The sequence below is a fragment of the Colletotrichum tamarilloi genome (assembly GCF_030869305.1).
Source record: "Colletotrichum tamarilloi strain Tom-12 chromosome Unknown Scaffold_111.1, whole genome shotgun sequence".
NCBI lineage: Eukaryota > Fungi > Ascomycota > Sordariomycetes > Glomerellales > Glomerellaceae > Colletotrichum > Colletotrichum tamarilloi.
In genome coordinates, this window is record NW_026849494.1 from 85931 (window position 1) to 107867 (window position 21937).

Below are 21937 nucleotides of genomic sequence, written 5' to 3' on the forward strand. Positions count from 1 at the left end.
TGCTAATTCGTTCAGATTCCCAACAAAGGTGGGATGAGAATATACGATTGACTCCATCTGAAGCGACTACGGTTGGCCCCTTTCTTGACTAAAGGAAGTATGCTCAGCCTTGAGGATATCTTTTTGCTGACATCCTCCAATACTTTCGCTTCAAACATGGGCCTACTCGTGGTCCAACAGGTGGTATCATTGACGTGAAGAGTGAGGTCATTTTTGTAAGTATAGTGACCCTCTTGATGCACAATAAAAGCAATTTTATTCGGACTCTGAACTGGTTCGTGTGCTAGGTGGCACTCCAATGAGTGACATTGATATATAGAGTTACCTCTCCACTACCAAGTTACATAACTACACCAATACCATCCCCTTCCCCTGGAGCCCTGATTGAGTAGACCCTAAGCAAACCTGGGTAGCATGATTTTCTACCCTCAGGCTAGCCAAACGTCCTTGTGTCCCAAAACCAGACTCAAAGCCCCTTCTCATTGGAGTTGCCCGAATCAAGCTCGGTAGTAACGTGTCGCCGCCTCAAATTGCCAGCCTCGTCATGCACCTCATCCCACGCAGCAACTTCGGCCTTGGGAACTCTGACCAGGCGATGCGTGTTGGCGCCGTTGGAATCGACCTCGACAATCTCCGTGCGGATCTCGTATCCCAACCAGCGAGGGAGTACATACATCCAGAAGACGTAGTACAGAATGCAGAGAAGGATGCTAGCAGAACGCAGAACAAGTCAGCGGGTTTCCTTGTACTTTGATTTCACATTTGAATAAAGGGTTTACTCACATTCCAATACCCACGACGCAATACGTGGCGTACCAAAAGCTGACGCTTCCCGCGTACGGGCCACCTTTTGGCGGCCACCACGGCATCGCCAAGACAAAGACTTGGATGGCGAGGAAGAAGAGGACGACAAAGTCCCAGGCGCGGAACTCGGAGCGACTGATACCGGAGCGCTGACGACGTCGTCTGAGGACGAAGACGCCGAAGGTCATGGCGAAGTTGAAGATTGCGCTGGGGTAGCTAGCCAGATCGACGACTGCATCTGATGTTAGTGGTGGGTTCAAAGCATGGATCAGCAGATCCCGGGGGATGAGGTCATACCGAAAGAGAAGGCATCGCCAGCAGGGGGCGCGACGATCATGATGAAGGTCATTGTCCACTTCAACATGTACGGACCCAATGGAGTTCCAAAGGGCTTAGTCGAAACCCAAAAGTTGGTGAATGGAAGAACACCTTGTCTACGTCCTGAAGTCAGCAAAAGTTCCATCAAATCGAGACGAGGATCTACTAACCGGCCAATCTCACGAATCATACGCGAAGATCCAATCAACACAGCCAACAAATTCCCAAAAGCACTCAACAGGACCAAGAAATTCAACACATTCGCAGCAGCCTTGCTCCCGCCAAACAACTTTGAAAATAACACCGCGGCCGCAATCTCGCTCGCGCCCTTGAACTCGGCCTTCGGCACGGCCGCGAAATAGGCAATGTTGCAGAGCATGTAGAGGATGGCGACCGTCAGCAACGAAATGATGCCGTTCTTCTTGAGCGTGGGGATCGGGTTCTTGATCTCGTTGGTCATGTTGAAGGCGTTGTAGTAGCCAGCGTACGAGAAGATGATGCTGACGAGGGCGTTGGAGAGGTCGTTCCCGTTGCTGGTTGTGCCTTCGAAGGCGTTGCGGAAGTTTGCTTTTGGGTCGGGTATGTGTTTGACGTTGCCGCCTAGGACTACCAGGCCTGCTATGGAGATGCTAGAGGATGAGCGTTAGTTGTGATGGGAAGTTTGGTTTAGGTTGGGTAGGTAACTAACAAGACAAGGGTGAGAAGCTTCAGAACGCCGATGAAGTTCACAAGCCAGAGGGAATATCTGTTGTGTGCGAGGACGCAGATGACGGCCAGGGTGTAAGCTGCGATAGCGACGCCTCGCATCTGCCATTCCGATGGCGTAATATCAGCCATTCTCCACAGGTATCGAGACAGAACTGCCACACGTGTTAGCGATTTCCTCCAGCTCTGACGTGGATGCTCTCTTTCACTAACCGACTGCATTACTGCTGCTGAACGACAGAATCACCGACTGGACCGCGAAAGCAACGGGGAAGAAGTGCTTCGGGCGGGGGTACTGCTGCTCCAAGTAGACGACTTCCGAACCGCTGCGGTTGGGGAAGTAACTGGACAACTCAAGATAGACACTGAAACCGGCCGAGGCCATGAGGAAGCCAATCACCCAGTACATCAAGGCGAGCCCAATTGACCCCGTTCTGTTGAGGATACTCGCAGCTACACCGGGATTATATTAGTATCTAGTACTTCTTGAGAAGCCATAGTCTAGCCTTGATCATCTTGCCACACAAGCAATTGAGAGTTTGGGCCAACTTACGAGTAGAAAAGACACCAGTCCCAACCATCATATTGATATTCAGGAAAATAATGGCCACCCAATTGACATGGTACCCCAACGGGGAATCAGCTTCGACAGGAGCACCGACAGCCTCCTGGTACGACGGCTTGGAGCCGTTGCCTCCCTTGACCCTGGTGTACGCGAGATCGCCATCGTGGATGATGGACGGCTCAGAGTCGCTGGCCTCGGGGTCAGCGCGGACAGTCGAATCCGCGCCGCCCGACTTCTCGCTCGGGAAGAGCCTCGAAAAGACCATTGTCGAGGTGGTCGTTCCTTATGTTCTGCGGGGAGTAGGTTTGACCGGCCGGTCAGGTTTGAGGGGCCACAGATGGCACGTGGATGAGGACCCGGGTGAGTTCGAAGAGGCCAAAGCGGTGACGGCACGATCTCGAAGTGAGTTCTAGATGAACGCCATGGTCGCATGAGGATACATATATACAGATACGCGCTCCCACGTCGTTCTTCAAGACTGCAAGTAAAACCTCCCACCATCCGTCCCCGACTCATGTTCGCAGGCGACAGGCACTCTAACGGGGGGTACCAAATCACACAATCGATTATCTCTTGGCTCAATATTCCTTACCCATGCCTTCAAGCTAGCTCGAGTTGCTTGACAAGTCAACACCAACCATCTTGGCACTCGAAAACCTTTCCACAGTAAGAGGCACAGAAGCACGCAATGGAGGGTCAGCTCAGCTCCCTTGAACCCAATTGAACGACATCCAGCCGGCTAGGCCGACCTGGACACACAATTGGACCATCAGCTGAAGTTAGCACGAGTTTACACCCGTCGCCACCCCCGTCCTACACTACATCCCGAGACGCGCGATTGTAACGTCCCAGCAGCAATGGAGAAAAAGCTTGGGACGGAAAGAGGAACGGACGGGTTCCAGGGACCACCGCGGAGAGTGCGTTTCCACCGCGGCTTGTCCCTAGTCTCTTTCTCTCCCTTCTCTTACTTGTACATAGCGTACTCGAACGTCCGTGGATTCGCTCAAATCGGATGTGCGAGGGACGTGGTATCACCCGCGCCGAGTCCACCCCCGCGCGGGCGTGGTCCCACTGATTTTATGGATGTTGTTGATAGGCTGGCGATGGAGTAACACCGAGGGTAAATGACGACATCCGGTAGCCGGTACCAAACGTTCTAGAACGGCAATTGAGGAGAGCTGGATGTCCGCGCCTTGAAGTGCTCTACAGTGTTTAGTGAGTCGTAACTCAGCTGAAGCATGCGAAACTACGGATCTCATAGTAGGAAGATAGGATTCTCCAGGTGAGAGATTGGTCCACGATTGTTTCGTGCGAGGTTCTCGCGATATACAAGGAGATGTCGGCCCTGCCGGCGTAACCTGACGACTCTGCTTTCGATCTCAAACATGCCCTAATTGATAAAATGTTTTAAATCTGGTCTGGTACGAACGTGTCACTAAATTCCTCTCTCGGTGTCCCTTCCATCGGATTATGGTCCCAATATAGGATAGCCAAGACACGAACACGGGAAGACCGTTGCGGGAAACAAGACTTGGCTGAATATCCCCTTGATATAGCACCTCTAAACGGCCTTACCAAGAAATCACGTAATCCATGGCGCTATCCATTCAATCATCCCATCCCATGGCACCTGCCACGAGCAGAACGCTGTCATTTCATCGCGTCAAGGAGAAGCTTGGCAAGGGCAACGAAAGAGTCTGTTACCGTTGAGCTTGAACGCCATTGAATCCAAGGGCATTAAATGGGGCAAACCATCCAGATGCTAACCGCGAGAGAGAAAAAAAGACGCGTGGGATTATTCGGTCTCCCTGCCGGCTTGGGGGTGGGATTCCATGTCGACATCGGGCCGCTCGATAGCGCCATCGAACAATCCCGGGCAACACACGCCTTGGCCAGCGCCCCGCCAAGCATTCAATCAAAACTTTGAAGATCATCTAATCGGCCTAGACCACGTAAAAAAGCAGAGACGTTTACACAATTTGAGGGAGATTCTTGCAGTGAGACTGCGACTGGGGAGGGGCTTGAAACCCATCAAGCAGTTAACTATATGTCCGGCATGCCCGCGTTATGGCTCTGCCCCGTGGTTATGAAGCTCATAGACACCGTACTAATCGAGCCGACTACCACCGATACCGAGTCAAGGTCTTCTTCGAATGTGGGAGAGTCAGCGGCAATTACGCATGGGGAAGCGTACGGCACAATAGACGAGTGCCAGATTTCAGCGGATGTTGGCAAGCCGACAAGTTCTCCTTCTCCCGCCTTGACCCTCATTCACTCAAGACATTGCGGTGTCCTCTTCAACACTCAAACACAGTCACCAGACTTCGGAGCCAACTCCTTCAAGGTATCCAGTCTCATTACGTTACGCAGCAGACGTACACAAACTCGTACACCCAGTCTCCTACTTATATCCCAAAAGAGTACATCAAGTACTCATCCCAACTAATCGAGGAGCGGTGATGCAAACCCAGACCCAACAACATCCCACTACCAACGCCGGACTCGACAATCCATACCCAACCTTACCCAGCCCAGCCCAGCCCAGCCCGTGATATATACCCATGATACGTCCCATCCATAATCTATCCGGTGCACCCTAAACACGTAAATCAACAAACCCCTAAAAGTCGAACGGCGTAAAGATATCCGTAAACCACCGGTTATCCATCAAATCCAATCCAAACTGCCCCAACTCAACCTCCCCAACCCCAGCACCGCCACCCATCCCAGCCCCAAGGACACCTGTCCCGTCAACCCCCGTTGCAGCAGGCGCGTCAACCTTGGCCAACGGCGCCATAGAAGCCTCCCACGTTCCCTTGAGCCCCTTGATGGTCTTAACAGCTTTCGCAAACGCATTTCCCTCCTCAACGTCAACATTCAATCCAGCCTCGCTGCAAACTCTCATAAACCGGTCGCCGATCTCGTCGAGCGTAGCAATGAGATCAATCGTTGACCGCACGCTGGCCCGGTCCCAGACGGGGTCCTCGAGCACCGAGAGGCGATAGAGCGCGATTATGCAGTGGGAGAGCTGCGAGAAGGTGAGGAAGGGGGTGGTGTAGTAGGCCGCGGGCGGGAGGGTCAGGAAGTGGTCGAACCAGGCTTTCACGGCGTGCAGGCAGGCGTAGTAGATGTCGAGGCGGGCTACGTCGGGGAGGTTGGCGGGCACGCAGGTGCCTGTCTTGTTGGAGAGGGCGATTTCTTGGATGGAAAGTTCTGTGCAATGAAGTTGGGCGATGATCGTGTCTAGTAAAAGGTTAGAGACGAGTTGCCGAGATATGAAAGGCAGAAGTGCGGTAGGAGAAAGAAGGAGAAGACTCACCTGTGCTTTGGAGCTCTGACGGCAGGCTCTGGATATGCTGCTGAAGCTGCCTCTGTAGCAGCTTGACATACATGGCAGGCGGCGTTCTGTGCGAATCGACGATGTCGAACGTGGTTTCGGGACGCCATGCCGCGGACATCTTCCCGGCCTCCTCCTTGAGTAGCTGCATCCTGACTAGTGCTACGAGGGTGCGGTCTGAGGGCGACTCGGGCTGTTCGTCGAGAACTTGCAGACATTCATCCATGTGTGGTGTCCAACGCAAGGGGTCCATCTTGCCCAAGAAACTCGCGACGCTACACAGGTATTAACATTGTTATCTTAGCCAGTGCCACTGCCTGGAATTGGCAAGTTGGTTGAGTAGATCGAGGGTACTCACGCCGACGAGATGAGGTAGCACGCGACCACAGCTCTCCTCTGCTCCATCGTCCGCGGCATCTGCGACTTGACATACAGAGTCTGCCCCACAGTCCCAGTCTTCTCCCGGTCAGCCCTCTCCTGAGCAGCCTTCCAGCAGAGGAAAGGGTTCAGGCTGTCCAAGGGGTCGCGGGACATTCCCAGGTCAAAGATGAGACCGATAGCAATCTGACAAAACAAGCACATGAACGGCTTGTTACCAAGCTGGTGGTTTGCCCTAAAAAGACACCTAGAATGTCAGCGACACTGGCCAAACGCGCAAACGATTTTACTAAGAGAAGAAAGAGCAGAAACACGAACGTGACTTGTACTGACCATCCCAAAATCACCAACAACCCGAGAAGGTAATCGATACTCCTCTCATTCTCGACAAGCAGCTTGTGGCTCACAATCTGCCGCACACGCTGCCCCAGCGCAAGCTGTTGACTTGATACCCTCGAGGCGACTGTCATGATGCAGATCCACAAAAACGGCCTCTCGCCGCGCAGCTCCTCGGCCGTCATCGTAGCCTTGAAGTTGAGAAACGGGAAGTATTTGAGATTCTGACCACGAAACGCCTCAAAGAGTGCCTCCGCCTCGTCTGGCGATGGTAACTCGTCGCCGTACCCGGGTTCTTCGGGGCTAGCCGTCTGCGTCGGCGTCGGCAACGACGCCCCACGGTCTCTGCGATCACCTTTGCCGAAATGCTGCGCCGAGTCAAATCCTCCACCACCCTCGCCGCCAGCGCCATGCACATCTCCCATCTCAGATGACTGCCTCCTCGCCGCCTCCGCAGCAGCAGCAGCAGCCGTCGTCGACGAAGAGGAAACAGACCCCCCAGACAAGTGAATATCAACACCCAAATCAGCCGACAAGTTCGGCCTTCCCGACTGCCTCAGCAGCGTAACAAGTCCATCAAGCTTCTCCTCCAGCTGCGCGGTCCGGCTGGACGGCGGCTTCTTGGAGCGTTTCCGGATGGGGTTGCTCGGCTGGCACGACTTGCCGAGCCGGTGACACCGCTCGCAGGCCCCACCGACGGGGCGGAGGATGCATTTGCACTTTGCGCGGGAGCAGTTGGTGCAGGCCCGGCCGTAGGGTGCGGCGATGCCGCCGTTGACCGACTCGGCGGCCCCCGAGTCGCGGGTTTCGATCCCCGTCGGCATCCGGGATTTAAACTTGGAAGCGAATACCCCTGTCGTTTAAGTTTGAAGAACAGGAAGAAAAAGGTGGTAAAAAGGTACAATCCGTCAGTGGGCAAGGCTTTGCTTTCTTTGGTAAGCGGGCCGAGAATCCGGAAGTCCACCTTCCCCCGGGGTTGTGGGCGGCGAGCGGACTTGGTTGAGCAGCGGCGTGTGTGTTGCGCGATGGTTACGGTGGTGCCAGGTCCCGGAGTTGGTGGCGGGCCAAAATTCGCCCTGCTAAGCTTTTTGGCTGCAGGCGATCAATCTCCCTCTCTCTTCCTCCGTCTCTTGTGTGTAGGTATCTCTCTGTCTGTACTTTCTGTCTCACGATATTCGCAGCCAACGAAACACCTGCCAGCTTTGAACGGGCTTCAGATGTCCGTTTGGTATCGCAAATGCCGTTTGGATGGAGTGCAGGAAGTGTGAGACCAACGAAAAAGGGAACTTAGGAAGTGGGAAGGGGGAACAATGGGCGATGGAGTGAGCAGGAGGAGGATTGGCTTCGAAACCCGCCGGGTTTGGGCCATGAGTGGTGTGGGCGATGTTGAGGTCCTTGCGGCATATGTATGTCGAGAGGCGGAGTTGAAGTTGAAAATGTTGAAACCCGGCCGGTCCTGCTGGCAACAGCCTCAGATGTGGTCATGGCTGATGGAGGTGAGCCTGAGGCTTACATGTGGCTTGCGTGTGGCGTGTGGGCGGGGCCAGGGATGTGTGTTGCGCCGAATGCCGAAATCCGCTCCCACCCCCGGCCCCGCCCCTGGTCTCATCCACTAACAAACACAGGGCCGCTCACTAGGAATACTTTAACCGTTCGCATACTGCGTAGAACATCTGACATCAGCCTGGATCCTCTGACATGATGGAGGATTGTAAGTTTTGGTCTCTACCTCATTGGGCAGGGAGCACGAACTCTGGAGACATTACAGGTGTCAACAACCCGAGACGAACATATTGATCATGAGGTACATCCGGGAAGAGTATTATCCTGGGCCCGGCTGGTGTCGAGATTGGCAGTCCGCTTACCTGACCCAATTCTCTGGCCTTCTTCCAAATCATGCAAGACAAATGTCACAAAGAAAAGAAGGTTCACAGCGACAGCTACAATGCACGCTGCAGACGTCAGATGGCCAGTAGTAGAGGAAGGAGCACATGTTCACATGAGTTAAAAGACAGAGTGATGAAGTGTGCCATGGGTATTCGATTAAAAGCTACCATGCAACTTGGGACCTAACGCCTTAATGGCTGCTTTTTGCTAACGCAGCATGGCCTCAAATGAGGCAATCAAGAAGTCCTCGAATGTTGCCTTATCGCAGGACAAACACATAAAGATCAACGACTCCGTAGAGCTGGCCGCAGCCTACCGTTGACGAACCACCTCCAACGCCGAAATGAGAACTCATTACCTTCCTTCCCACAGGAGAAGCACATCCATTTGCTCCCTATGTAAGGGTGCCCGTGAAAGCGGTCCTCCTAAATACCATAGTGCCCAAGACGTCGCGTACTTACGACAGCCTCCGCAACACCCACTCTGCCTAGATGTCAAAGCACAATTATCCCATACTGGAACCGGTTCGAGAGACTGGCCGACGCAAGATCAAAAAAAAGCATCCGCAGGGTATTTTTGTCGTACTGTACAATATGTCGGTCTGAAACTGTGCCGAGGCGTTGCAGTGTTTCGTTAAAAGAATTGGAAGTCTCTCCATGAAGGTCAAGTTTGATCAAGAGGTGAGTCAAACTCCGCCACCCATGAAGGCAGCGAGGTCGTCAAGCTCGAGTAGCTGGCGCTCGAATGCGGAGCAGAGTTCGCTAGCCGTCATGTCCTGGGGCACAGGAGCAGAAGGTTCGGCAGACGCCACGCCGTTGCAAATGGGAGGTTGAGGAAGCATCTCGGTAGACTGCTTGATCTCGGCCGGCTGGGGAGGAGGAGGGCTGACGGAAGCCGGGGTACCAACACCGCCGGAACCACCGTTGATAGTAGTGACACCGGGGCGACGCGGCAGAGGCGCAGGAGGCTCACTGTCGCGGCCGCTCTCTCGGCCACTCTCGCTCACAGAGGCAGTGTGGTTATTGGCAGGAGCCGGGGGAACGGGGGCACCAGTGCCGGCGTTGGAGTTGGAGGTCTGGTCGTAGTCCATTGCGTCGGGGTTGGTGTCTGGGTTCGAGGCGGCTTCGTCCTTAACAGAGGCCTGGTCGGCGGGCGGGGCGCTGGTAGGAGGGACAGAGGTGCCTGCAACACTGGGGCTACCAGCGACAGCATCGTTGCCGAGCACTCTATGCATAACGGCAAGGTGACGCAGCCAGGAGCTGATCAGAGGCCAGGTGTCAACGCCATCCTGCATGAAGTGGAGACCGTCGCGCACAATATGCCCGGCAGTCTCGACCGCGTTAGGGGGAGTCAGGCCTTTGAGAGACAGGTACGCAACGGTGGCACTGGCAGTGAAGGACGAGAACAGCATGAAGATGGGGAAGCAGATGATGCCCTCCTTGTCAAAGCCAGTCTCGAGAGCAGTGAGCATGGCGATGGTGCTGTGGCACGACGTAAAGAGCCTATCGATAATATCGTGGCACTGGGGGGTCAGGCGCCAGCTCTCCAGGTTGAAGCCAGGTGCAGTGACATACTGCAGCAGGCGGCGGCGGTTGATGAAGATGGATGCGCAATGGAGCATGCAGTGCAGCATGGCATATGTGAAGCCAGAGCCCATGGTGATGTGGAGATTAATCTGGCCCGGCTTGTCGACGTACTGCATCGACAGGGAAGCACGAAGGCGCTCGATCTCGCCCATGAGACCAGTGCAGACATTATCGTTGAAGGTCTCAGTGGTCGTGGTCATCAACATTTGGACAACGTCGCGCCAGATGCGAGTGGCCATGACAATTTGGCCAAACTCACCAACCTCGTCGGTACGGGAGCCAGAAGGCATCCGAGATGGATCGCTGAGGTTGATGGTCTGAACGTAGACAGCATTGCCGAAGGCAAAGTTCATGTCGGAGCAGGGCAGAGAGACGTCAGCCGTGTCGTTGGCAGACAAAGCCGGCTGACGGCCGGGCGTGCTGGTCAGTAGGCAGTCGAGGATGTACAACAGCCACAGCACACGGCGGAACGACTCGTCCTGAAGGAACCTATCGGCATCACTGACGGCCGCATGGTGGCTGTGGAGGATGCGGTACATCTGGACCATGCGACTGGCCTGGCCCAGGTAGATGTAGGCGCGAACGGCATTGCGGGAACCCCACTCGTGGATGATGATCAGGCAGATGGCCTGAATCTCAGCGAGGCTGGGAGTGTCGAGGTTCTGATTAATGATGCCCATGGCCTTGGCTGCAAAGTGCTCAGCAGCACCAGTCGCACCGGACTGCCCGCCATAGCGTCTAATCAAGGTGGGGGAGCTTCTGCGGAAGGACAATGAAGTTAGCTGAGTGTGTTCGTCCGCTTAAGTTTACCATTGTGCAGAGCTAGCCTGCAAGGCGGCGACTGAGTCGGGCCTCAGAGACAATGACCACAATAAAGACAAAGTGGTGACACTTTTTCGGCCCAAGTCCGGACATTTGTGGCTAAGCGAGCCGACACGAGGCTTCCGAACGGAAGGCCGCGCCACCCACAAAAAAAAGCCGGACATTGCGGGGGGGACGTAGTGAAACACAAAATCAGGAGGGAAATTGGGATCGGGGATCGGAAGACCCGAAAGGCAGAGGTACGTACCGAGCGGCGCAGGTGAGCAGCGCGTAGATGAGGGCCGGGTCCAGCGAGGCGTTCTTGAGCTGCTGGATGAACGAAGGCTTGTGGAAAGCAACACACGCCGGGTACGTCTTGGAAATGACGCGTTCGCATTCTTGGATCAGCTCCGGTGTGAGTCTGGCGGGGATGAGGTCAGCATTCGTGTTTCTTTTTGCGCCCGTGTTGGCGTTCGGGGGGCGTGGAAAGACATATCCATCCCGGCGACTGGCCCGGGTGGGAAGAAGTGGAGTGAAAAGTGGCGGAGACGGGGATGTGACTCGGGAAATGAGAATGGGGAGGGGGGCAGAGCGAGTACGGATACACCAAAATGGATATTGGAAAGCTTGTGGGATCCAAGGGAAAGCCCGCCGTCAGATGGCGGCTCCGAGGGTTAGGCTAGCGGCGGTGGGAGATGCCGTCGGCTGGAGACGAAACGCCGTCTTCGGGAGATCGAAGCAATGGCAGCCAAATCTTGGGGAAAAAAGAAACAAGGGGGAGGGCACTTGGGCAGACGGAACAGAAGGGGGGGGGAACGAAGAACAAGAGATGACCGCGCGTGTGTGATGAGAAGGGGAACAAGCCACCGCGCCCAGGCCGCATGCAGTAGGGGGCCGAGCTCCCCTCCCTGGTCGGCGGCGGTGGGCGGCGACACAGCCGAAAGACGAGAATAGCACACCCGGCACACGGCGCGCGCGCGCGCGCAAAAGGCAACTGAGTGCCAAGCGCAAAAAGTGTGCGTCGCGCAAGGTTCGGGGCAAGGCGGCGGAGGCAGTGAAGGGGAAGAAGATGAAAATGCTTGAAATATGAATAACAAATTGTCAAACTTACTTCTCGGGAGTCTGAACGTGACGAGACGTGGTAGAAGCCGGGTTGGCGGCGCGCACATCGCCGGCCGGGACCGAGGCAGGAAGACTCTCACGCGCAGGGCGATGAGCGGCGGTATGACGGGCAGGCGACTGGCCATGGTGATGGGCCATGGACTCGGAGGGCAGATAGCACTCGTGCATGCCCTTGGCACAGTTCTTGCAAGGAGCGCGGCCGTTTTCGTAGACGCACTTGGTTTTGCCCTTGCGACAGCGCACGCAGGCGCCGCCAGCTCGGAGGGCGGTAGACCGCACAACGCTGGCCGACATAGTGCGGTTGTGTGTGTGAGGTTGGGTGTTGGTGTGAAGTGGATGAGATGCGAACCAGTGTTGGTCAGTAGCGGCGTGTCGCTGGATGATGGAACTTTTCTCTTTTTTCCCCTTCTGCAGAGCAGAGAGTGCGCCGACGAGAAGATGAGGGCGGTAGGTAGGGTTTGTGTGGTGAAACCCGGATGCGCGTGTGTTCAGCCGGAGGTGGATGAAAAGACGCGACGCGATGAGCTTCTTGATCCACCCAAGGTAGGTAAGAGTAGAAGAATCTTGCTTGGTTTGTGGGATGATGTCGTGATCCCAGTGAGGCGACTTGTGACGTCCGCAAAAGTCACACGGCGATGGTCGGCGTCAGAAAGCCGGAGAGTCGACGAGGTGAAGTTGAAGAAAGGAGGAAAAAGAAGGGAGAGTTCGGGGGCGTCAAGGTCGCGGGAGGAGGAGTGTTTTGTTGAGGGGGGCTCCGGAAGAGAAGAGAGTTTTGGGGCCGGGTGACGCAGAGAAAAGACGACCCGTCGCGCCGAGATTATGGAGAAGGGTGGCTCCAGAAAGGCGAGACCCCCAGGCAGGAGGTAGCGGGCGAGGGCGGGCGGCGGCGTCAAGGCCCCAGGAAGGGGGGCAGAACGCGACGGGGGGAGTTTGCGGAACGATGCCCACAGCGGCCGAAGAGGCGACGGGATAAAAGGGGTCGGACTTGGTTGAATTTGATGCCGGGACGGTGTCGGAGGCGGTTGGCGATGTTTGTTTCTTTTGTGTTGAAAGTTGTGAGAGATGCGGTGATGTTGAGCGTTGGAAGTTGTGCTGTACGCGGTGGACAGTGGAAGACGAAAAAAGAGCAGAATCGGAGGGCACGGGTCGGCCGCGATTTCTCGGTGGTGGGCGAAAAATCCGGGCGGTGGTCCTCAGGTTTCGGTGGTTGGAAGAGGAGGAAGGAAGGAGTGGAGTACGAGGGAGGGGAGGGGTGTGGAGAGGATGGGGGAGGGGGTGTGACCTGTACAGTACGTATTTCTGTAGTCTACGGATACCTTACCTACCTCAAGGCAGGTACCTACTCCGTAGACACTACGAGGACGGGAGGAGGGCACGCCGCACGGAGGGCAAGCGGGGGAAGGAAGCGTCCGTACCTTACCTTTCAGTCGCCTCACGTGAAGAGTAGAGGATAAATCAGAGTGGGAAAGAGGGAATATTAGGTACACTGGACGTTCACTTGAGACAGCAGGAGCAATGTCAGAAAGAGACCACCTCAGGCGAAAAGCACAAAGTGGTGGACGTGAAAAGGCAGGCGGAGGTGGACGACCTGGGGAAAGAGCAAGAGGGAACCGGCACACGGGTTACGGGACGTGGACACGGGGGAAGGAGGCACACACGGCGTGCCCAAGGTAAGGTAGGCGGGCGGGCCTCGGCCTCGCATTCATTGCAACAGCGCACTCAAGTCCCTAACTTCCATCCTTCCTCTCTCTCTCCCTACCTCCTTACTCTGGCCGCACCTTTGATTATTATATCATCCCGTCGCAACGGCTCCTTCTATCGACTGCAATCCGAACGAAAGTGGTGGGAGGAGACGGCACAGAAACTGAAGGAAGACAGAGAGAGGTCTTGCCCCCGAACGAAACGGACGGATGTCGCCAGATGGTCGTCCCCACTGAGGGCTGGCCAAGCTCGGTGCGGGTTAGGAAGTCACGGCCTGCGGAAGCGGGAGCAGTCGGCGGACTTTTTTGGGGGGGAAGGGACAGGGTGGTGGAAAGTGCCAAAATGAAAAAAGGTGAAAGACTAAGGTAAAGAGTGAGGAGGGCTGAGAATAGGGGGGTGTGCGTATAGAACAATCCGAGGGGAAATGGAACAGTACGGGGACACAGGTACCTGGCATTTCCACAACCCTCGGAGGCAGGCGCGAAAAAAAATAGCATTCGGGAAAGAGGCAGAGGCAGAGGCAGAGTGACAGAGACACTGCACAATGAACAGGCAAGAAGGGAGGGGAGGACAGGACAGGACAGAAAACGAAAAAGCAGGAGCTGCCTGGGCCACCTGCCTCGCCCACACACGGGCGGGCCTGAGGTCCCTCCTTTGCTGAGGTTTTACGGGCGGATCGGCTGGTGGTGCCGGAGCTGAATGAGGAGAGACGGAAGGAAACCAGGAGCGAGGGGACCCACTCTGCCCATTCTGCCTTCCGCGTCAATGTCCGTCGCACATCACCTCAGGGAGGTACATGTCCGGTACTCACCAGCCTAGACACTCACTCCCCAAAACTCAAGTACCGCCCTCTGCCCTCTCTTCGGGTCTCTCCTTCCAGGTTCCAGGTTGCCCGTGTCTGCCTTCACTCCAACTTCCGTCGAATCGGTACCTGCCTCAGCGTCTGCGCGCTTGCGTTGCCTGACACGCATCGCTGCCCTGCCGACACCTGCACTCCCGCGGCAGGCACCTACCTCGAGCCTCCCCTGTGCTTCCATTCTTCCATTCGTTCTTGATGAGAAGGAGCGACAATGAATGTGTAATTGTGATCCTCCCTTCTTTGATATCCATTGTTTGCCTCTTTTTTCTGTCTCTTCTCAAACTTCTGAAAAGCTTCACTCAAAGGTCATGACATTTCCAATATTTCTGCCCAATCCACAGAGGCGCAAATGAAGTCCCCCCAACCCCAGCCCGGATGCCGCCCGAAAGCCAAAACGATGCGCATACTTCGTACAGTCTCGACACAGTGCCTGCGGCATACTTCCCCGACACATTTCGCGTCTCGCATCCATCCGTCCTCTGCCTCCGCCGCCGACCGGTCGCAATCCCGTTTGTTTGCAAGCCTAGCGAATTTCACCGTCCGTCTTGTGGGCAGACCGTTCCTCCGTCTCACCATGTTCCCCTGCGACCTGCGCCGCCAATTCTACGACAGGCAATGCGCCCATCTCCCGCAAGCTTAGTCGAATAGCCTCAAAAGACGACTCTACTCCTGTACTGATACCACTATCAACGCGAGAGTAGTCTTGGCTGACACTGCAACCCCTCCTCCGAGCTTGCCTTTCGGACCCGACCAGTCCCAACGAGCCTTCATCACCCTGCCCTGCGATAAAGCCGGGCCCGCCGATTGCTACAGCGCTTTCGCCTCGGCAGCACAGAGTCACAAACCCTGCCAGACCCGCGGCACGCCGGGCATTGGCCCACACCGCAATGAGAAGGGACGGCCAGCGCAATCGGGCCATGTCCACCTGGCCTGACTTGCACCTTTCAGCGACAGAGAGAGCCATAGCCTAAGGTACGGAGTACAGGCCACAGGGCAAGAGAGGACCGCGGACGAGAACGACGGCGAGGCACAGAATGCCATGGTCCATGGCCCACGGGGGTGTGGACGACAAACACCGCCGGGCGGGCCTGGAATCGCCGCGCCCCCCTGGTCCTAGAGTCGGTATCGCACCCTCTTCCAAGTACTCCGTACCTTTCTTCCTCTCCTTGGTGCTTGTCCCCAAATTCCACGGAGCGCCAAAAACCAACCGGCGGCTACAGAGCCACGCCAGCTTGTCCGTCCCTGACCATGATCATCGCGCCGCCAACTTCCAACGGAAGATTGACCCCATCCCGAATTTGATCTTCGCAGACACGGCGTGACGGCGCGGCAGGGCGCTTTCGTTGGACGCTGCGCTCGTGCCTTTGGACACTTCTTTGACGGCACGGCCTCCAGCGATCGAGATGAAGAGGGGCCGGAAATGCAGCAGCAAAACTGTAATTTGCTCAATGGGCTTCTGACTATGCCGACGCTATACGCTCTGCTACGCGGAGCCGATGCGCTTCTCGTTATGATTTAGGGGGCACGTAGGCGTGGTCCTCCCAGCTATAGAAGTTCTCCAGGGGCACATTTTCCGGTTGAGTCTCTCCCATGCCAACTCGACCGCGTCGTCGTCGACACTCTGCCGATTTGCAAGTCCGGACACCATACCTCTGCACATCATCAAGATAATGCTGCTGGATGTCTCTGGTATGTGGGATAGCCAGTCCACGGCTCGTCCCGGCCATCGGGCTGGTCTGGAACACACGACTGGCACGCTGGCCGAGGGTCGACACGGCTGTTGCTTCTGTGCAATGTGCACGAAAGGCAGTGCCGGCAAAAGCTGCCGCCTCGTCCGGGTCTGCTACGTTTGCAAGCTGTTCCGTCTTCGCTCCGGTGGCATCCCACCCAGCACGCCCTCGCCCCCAGTTTTCACCATGGAGCAGCAATCCCGAGAAAGTCCAGCGCCATCTCGTTCCGGCGACGCGCCAAATTTCTGTTTAATCAAACTCGACCTGCCCGGGCCTGAACCTGGGCCCTTTCCCTCGCTCGTTCCCCGTGCTGAAGCGAACTTGCACAGTCGACGCCCCGCCCCACTCGGCCGTTTCTTCGTTTCTGTCCGTATCACCAAACATTTTCTGCAGCAAAGGCATACTGCGGCATGCCACTGTGTCTTACATCAGGTTTCCACTGCGTCAAGGAATGGATATCAAGATGTGCTCGGCACAAAACCGACGTTGGCTACCGTACGTCTGGGAGCCACCGAGCCAGGCACAGAGTGTCGATAAGTTGACAATACCTCTTCCTGTGACATCAGGTAGGGATACAATGCCCTTGTGCACTGTCACCATGCCGACTACGCGGCCAAGCCGGATCTCTGATGCCTTTTTTACAGACTTTAGGTATATGTCGTACAAACATGCGACATCTGCTCCCGCGCTGTTATAGGGGGCGCAAAAATCAAAGAACACAGTATGGCATAGCCGGTGGGCGGGCCGAGAAACCTTTCCCAGTGCACGCTCTCTTTTTTGGGTGCCTCTCTTCAGGGCTGGTCAGGCTCCGCAGCACCCTACGCGCAAAAGGAAACAGCCTGATGTCTCTAGAACGCTGCATCGGATTTCGCTACGTTCGCTACGTTCATCCTTTTCGTCCGGGGAAGCGCGTTATGTCGCATTTGTTCTGCGGAGCGTCTGAACACTCTCTCCCGGTGACCGAAGAAAAGCCTAATCCAGACTTCTCGGCAGATATCCAGACGGGGCTGGCGGCTGCCGTCGATATCCACACTTTCGCGCGTCTTGTTCCGACTTATTCCTCGGTTGACGAGAATCGCGACATTGGATACCGGTTCTTGATTGCATTCTCTGGAGCATCTGTACCCCCCCGTTCCTTGGCGAGATGCTTCATTCGTGCGACCTCGGACATGGTTCTGTGAGCTCGCGGCCGAACTTCTGGGGATGGTCTTCCTGTCTGGCGCCCGACTCGCCGTAGTGTTGCCGGCAAACCTGCCCAGTGCGGGTGGTTCCCTCTCTACGCACCCCCGACCCGGCGCGTGCCAGTATGTACATTTCAGCCCAGCGTGCTGGTCCGCGGCACAAACAAATCGAATTTTGAACACTTGCACCATACGATCTGTTACCGAAGCAGCCTGGTCTGAAACCCAACATCCGACACACTGCACGCAATTGTGTGACCTCGAATTCTCTCTTCAGAAACAGACGAACGTTTGCTGCAGCGTAGCACTGTCTTATTGACGGTCTGCTGATTTTATCGTCATGCCACGGCTAGGCCCTAAAGCCCAATTCCAGAGAGGGAAAGAGAGGGCAAGAAAGAGAGAGAGAAAAAGAGAGCGCGCAGCTCGCTACAGTGCGCTATTTTCCACCGGCTGAAGCGCTGCCAGGCAAACGGGTCATGGCTTCGAGAATCAAACAAACTGTACTCCGTACAGTGTAAGCTGATGTCGCTGACGACGCCAGGCTGTTTTCTCCGTGAAATCCGGAGGTTGCGTCCACTTTTCCTGCCCCTGTCGTCTCCTACCGGAACCTCTGCCCAGCGCTACCATGCCCGGAGTTGATGTCATTTCGCACCACACCTCCGCCTTGGTGTCGCTCTTCTGCCCCGTATTGTCTTGAGGAGATGCACGTTGGTCCGGCGCTTCTGCTCCCTTGTCTCTTCTGTCCCCCGAGTCTCGCAAACGGCCATGGGCAACTGGGTGTGGTACCGGTAGGTCTTTCACAGGATCGACACGATGGAAACCAGCCTCCTGTAAACGCCGTCATCTCTGTCTTGTGGGCATCAGAACAAAAGTTGGAAAGAATGGATCAACCGTTGAACCGGGTCGCTTGGTGGAAATGGAGCTGAGGGAAGCGCATACGATACACACACTCCGGAAGACAATCGACGGTCCGCCGCGGTCAGATGTACTGGGCTGATTACCATTACCAAAGCTGGTGAATCAAACCAGACGAAACAATGGCATTTCTCAGTCTCTCGCACAACCGGCGATCAGTGCACCGACCAGGGTTGGTGGCGTTTTGGCCTTGCGGACTTGCGGCACATTGGAAGAGTGGGTCCTTCTTCCGGAATCACTTCCGCCGGTTTCCGGACCACCGGCGCCTGGCGAGATCCACTCGGTGAAGCTGAGGAGCCTGAGAGGCTACACCGACCCCCCGCAGCCGAGCAATCAAAGTCGCTCAAGTCCGCGGGACCACAGCGCGTGACGGCAATAAGCGACGCCGTGGTTCGATTTGTCTCCTGTATTTTTCGGTAAATCTTTGGTGATGGACTCAGCTAAGTATCGGTAACAGGGAAACCAAGGCCACGGCGCGGCATGGCAAGACCTCACATCACCTTACCTCGCGATCTCAAGATTGGTTCCACAATGTACGGCCGAAGAAACTCCCGTTCCCGTGTGTGGCCATCCGCTGCCGCCCGTCTAGGACCTTGAAAGCAACAGCCAACAACCAACGGCGGCCAAGAGAATCTCGGAGTTTGAACGGCATTCTTGTCTTTCGCACCCCTGCCAATCGCACTCTGAAGCGGATGTCGTACTCGGCTGATCTGTGACGTATAGAGTGGTTCTGTCCCCCGCAACTTTGATTACTGGAAACTCTCATCGCTTTTGGCTGTTCCGGCTGCAACTTTGACTGCTGCAGCGGCATCAAGAGTGCTACGATGAAATCTAGGTGCAGCGTATCAGAGGATGTTAAGGTCATAAATCGAGAAGCTGCTTGCGAGAGCATTGCACCAGACCATAGTCCCAAACTCTCTGGCCTGACTAGCTGATCGGCGATAAATACCAAAGCCGATAGTGGACTATGTGGGGCCATCCAGAGGTTAAGATTTCTCGGCCCCTCCGGCACCCGCCCGGATATGTCAGCGGGATCCTGCTGACCTCCGTTCTCCGACAATACCGGCACTATCAGCAATCGTAACCGTAGCATACTACACAAACAGTTGAGTAAACACCATTGAATCGGCAGCTGGTCTCCGTCTCCCAACCTATCTCCACGGAGAATGTCAGCAATGATCATCCGATTCGGTCGAATAAACTCCGTACACCACATCTTTTGGCCGGCAACGGGCTTCCCATCTCCCAAGCTTACCTCACATCGCCTCACATCCTCCACTGGAAGACTTCCTACACCCTAATCATGGTATAGACTGACTCGCAATGCGTTCCGTCGAATTACCTGTAAAAGCCGGGGCAGAAGCACTAGGACTATCACCACCAGACACGTGCCACGCCCAGAGCTAGAAAGTGGGAGCTGCAAACTTTCTACTTGAAATGTACCCAATACCATTAAACATCAGATGAGGAACAGCACTTCGGGATATCCGGGTTGAGCCGGCGACGTTGATACCGACTTTCCGTCTATCTACGAGAATCTCTCCCATATCCTCGTATTATATTGAGGGGCTCGTAAGTACGTCTGTGAGTTTGAAGAGAGGAAGAGATTCGACTTGAAAAGGATGAATGTTTTTCAAAAGAAAGACTGTCTGATATAATATGGTTTTAACTATAAAATATAACAGTACACTTTCAATATTTACTTGACTTAGTAGGATAGTGTTAATATTGAACTTAATTAAGCGCATGACCCAAATCCAACAATAGTTGAGTCTAGATCCCTGTTCAAAGTAACGTCGATACAGACAGAGTTTAAAGGAAGAAAAAGAATAGAAGAAAACATGCCCCGTCCGGGCTCAGGCCCGTACATGCAGAGAAGCGGCGGCGCAGGACTCGATGGGGGAAGTGCATTTGCAGTAAGTGAGTTGTGAGGCGATAAAGCTCCAAGACTATCAGACACAGCTCAGTAACTTGACCCTAAACTCTCAGTAACCAATAAGGGCAGTAGCTGGTCGCCACTTAGATGAATAGTATAAGATGACCGAAATGGACGCCAGCGCACTCATCAATATTGTTTACATGCCTTCTAATTCACCTTACTAGAAATGCCCAGAACGACCAATTAGTAAGAAACATTCGCACTGAAATTTCTAGCAGCAGTGTCGTAGAGCCTAGAAGTATCCAACAGGTTTAGGTACGGGTCTCCTCTACCCCATCGCGAATACCTAGCCTGTTTTCCTTCTTCCCTCCTTTATCGTTCTTCGTCTGACCTAGCTCCTGTTATTACATGCCTTACGCCTATCAACGGTTCCTTCTCTATTCTCTGTACGCGTGCGTCTTGTCAATCTCCCTCTACTGTGCGCCACGCGCTATACAAAAGAGAGCGTTCGCCTTCTTGCCCGCTTCAGGATATTCAGCGCCGGGCTGCGCCAATCGGCTGATAACGGAAACTAGTGCACCTTGCTTGTAATAGTACTCAACAGTTCAAGACCCACCAAACCCAATGAGTGTCTTGCTTACAAACCTAAGCTAGGTCCATTGCCGTTAAGAGGCTGAGAGCACAAACCGGAAGGGAACACGGCAACATCTTCCGGATCTTCATCTTCATCACCTGTATTACTCCTGATCATGGCCACCCCCGGCTCTCATCCACGAGGTCATGCTCAAAATCTAGCGACCAAGACTATAGCGGAGCTCGCCGAACTTCTGAATGAGGCTCTGCTCTCTTCGGCGGAAAGCCCGACTGGAGCAACCTACATCTGTCCTCCCGCATCTCCAGAGGATATCGAAGCGCTCAAAAAACGAGTAATGGGCGAAAATGGCCACTGCGCCCTGGACACAGACTACCTGACGTTCCTTACAGTCAGTGACGGATTCAAGCTTCAAGAACCGGAGCAGGAAGACTCAGCAGGTGACCTGGGTGACATTCTTTACAATGCGGCTCGAGTTGTGAAGGAGGAACACGTGGACTTTGACCTATTCGGAGCGAATCCCCTTCTGCATGCGCCATCCAAAGACATTTGGAAGAAGTTCGACTGGGACAGCGGGGTAGGTGTCGACCTTGGCCCAGCCGGCGACGAAGGGAGTCTATGGATGTTTGGTCCGGCGGAGCTGGCGCTTCTTCTTCGGCAGTTCGATGATGCCTATCCTACGCTCACACAGGATGAGAAGAAACAGGTCGATCAATGCGTCTTGGAAACGCATGGTAGTATGGAGGCGATGAGGGAGCTCCGGTTTTCTGTCATGCAATTCTATCATTGGTCGCCCAAGGTCAAGTTGCATTCAGGGTTTCGGGCATACCTTGAAGACCTTGCAATGATGGCTTTGGCGGGCGACGATCCCCATGACTACTTTCTGTGCTAAGATGCCTAACCGGACCGAGAATTCTGGATGACCAAACCAATTTTGAAGAAAGAAAAACTTGAAAATAGTAGCAGAGTCATGCGGGGATTCCCTTAAATGTTCCCTGTTAGACAGCTAGGGACTTTCTAGATAGCCCATGTTGTAAGTCAACATACCCACTTCCTGGCACCCCCCTGTTTCTGGCACCCACAAAAACGCGAAAATCCACCACAACCCAATGCCCACCCCCAACCTCCTTTTATCACAACATTTTCAATTCGCGTCCAAATGGGCTCATCTTTTGCACATGTCTTCTTCTATATATAATGCCTCAATATACCGAAGATCAGCTTCGTCAGGCTCTCGAGGA

General features: G+C 54.9%; 9 protein-coding genes across 9 annotated transcripts; 2 read left to right on the forward strand and 7 right to left on the reverse strand.

Moving 5' to 3' along the window:
* Window positions 1-466: 466 nt before the first annotated feature.
* On the reverse strand, window positions 467-2657 carry CTAM01_14043 (high-affinity methionine permease; the record flags this gene model as incomplete). The annotated part of the gene is made up of 7 exons (XM_060530044.1): window positions 467-710; window positions 784-1042; window positions 1102-1238; window positions 1293-1751; window positions 1811-1982; window positions 2041-2280; window positions 2381-2657. 7 exons carry the CDS (start codon window positions 2655-2657, stop codon window positions 467-469), a joined length of 1788 nt encoding a protein of 595 aa, XP_060375398.1.
* Window positions 2658-5012: 2355 nt separating this feature from the next.
* CTAM01_14044 (uncharacterized protein) lies at window positions 5013-7267 on the reverse strand (the record flags this gene model as incomplete). Its single annotated transcript, XM_060530045.1, has 4 exons — window positions 5013-5635; window positions 5712-6004; window positions 6088-6342; window positions 6441-7267. The coding sequence occupies 4 exons, from the start codon at window positions 7265-7267 to the stop codon at window positions 5013-5015; spliced, it is 1998 nt and encodes a 665-aa protein (XP_060375399.1).
* Window positions 7268-9015: 1748 nt separating this feature from the next.
* Window positions 9016-12133, reverse strand: CTAM01_14045 (fungal specific transcription factor domain-containing protein; the record flags this gene model as incomplete). The annotated part of the gene is made up of 3 exons (XM_060530046.1): window positions 9016-10675; window positions 10986-11225; window positions 11829-12133. 3 exons carry the CDS (start codon window positions 12131-12133, stop codon window positions 9016-9018), a joined length of 2205 nt encoding a protein of 734 aa, XP_060375400.1.
* Window positions 12134-12553: 420 nt separating this feature from the next.
* Window positions 12554-13114, reverse strand: CTAM01_14046 (uncharacterized protein; the record flags this gene model as incomplete). The annotated part of the gene is made up of 1 exon (XM_060530047.1): window positions 12554-13114. A coding segment is annotated over one exon (561 nt), but the record flags the coding sequence as incomplete, so codon positions are not given.
* Window positions 13115-13626: 512 nt separating this feature from the next.
* CTAM01_14047 (uncharacterized protein) lies at window positions 13627-13997 on the reverse strand (the record flags this gene model as incomplete). Its single annotated transcript, XM_060530048.1, has 2 exons — window positions 13627-13900; window positions 13972-13997. 2 exons carry the CDS (start codon window positions 13995-13997, stop codon window positions 13627-13629), a joined length of 300 nt encoding a protein of 99 aa, XP_060375402.1.
* Window positions 13998-14705: 708 nt separating this feature from the next.
* CTAM01_14048 (uncharacterized protein) lies at window positions 14706-15363 on the reverse strand (the record flags this gene model as incomplete). The annotated part of the gene is made up of 2 exons (XM_060530049.1): window positions 14706-14988; window positions 15245-15363. The coding sequence occupies 2 exons, from the start codon at window positions 15361-15363 to the stop codon at window positions 14706-14708; spliced, it is 402 nt and encodes a 133-aa protein (XP_060375403.1).
* A 706-nt stretch (window positions 15364-16069) lies between these two features.
* Window positions 16070-16666, forward strand: CTAM01_14049 (uncharacterized protein; the record flags this gene model as incomplete). Its single annotated transcript, XM_060530050.1, has 1 exon — window positions 16070-16666. The coding sequence occupies one exon, from the start codon at window positions 16070-16072 to the stop codon at window positions 16664-16666; it is 597 nt and encodes a 198-aa protein (XP_060375404.1).
* A 1691-nt stretch (window positions 16667-18357) lies between these two features.
* On the reverse strand, window positions 18358-19441 carry CTAM01_14050 (uncharacterized protein; the record flags this gene model as incomplete). Its single annotated transcript, XM_060530051.1, has 5 exons — window positions 18358-18531; window positions 18610-18629; window positions 18763-19056; window positions 19270-19319; window positions 19377-19441. 5 exons carry the CDS (start codon window positions 19439-19441, stop codon window positions 18358-18360), a joined length of 603 nt encoding a protein of 200 aa, XP_060375405.1.
* A 1412-nt stretch (window positions 19442-20853) lies between these two features.
* On the forward strand, window positions 20854-21588 carry CTAM01_14051 (uncharacterized protein; the record flags this gene model as incomplete). The annotated part of the gene is made up of 1 exon (XM_060530052.1): window positions 20854-21588. The coding sequence occupies one exon, from the start codon at window positions 20854-20856 to the stop codon at window positions 21586-21588; it is 735 nt and encodes a 244-aa protein (XP_060375406.1).
* Between the last annotated feature and the right edge of the window lie 349 nt (window positions 21589-21937).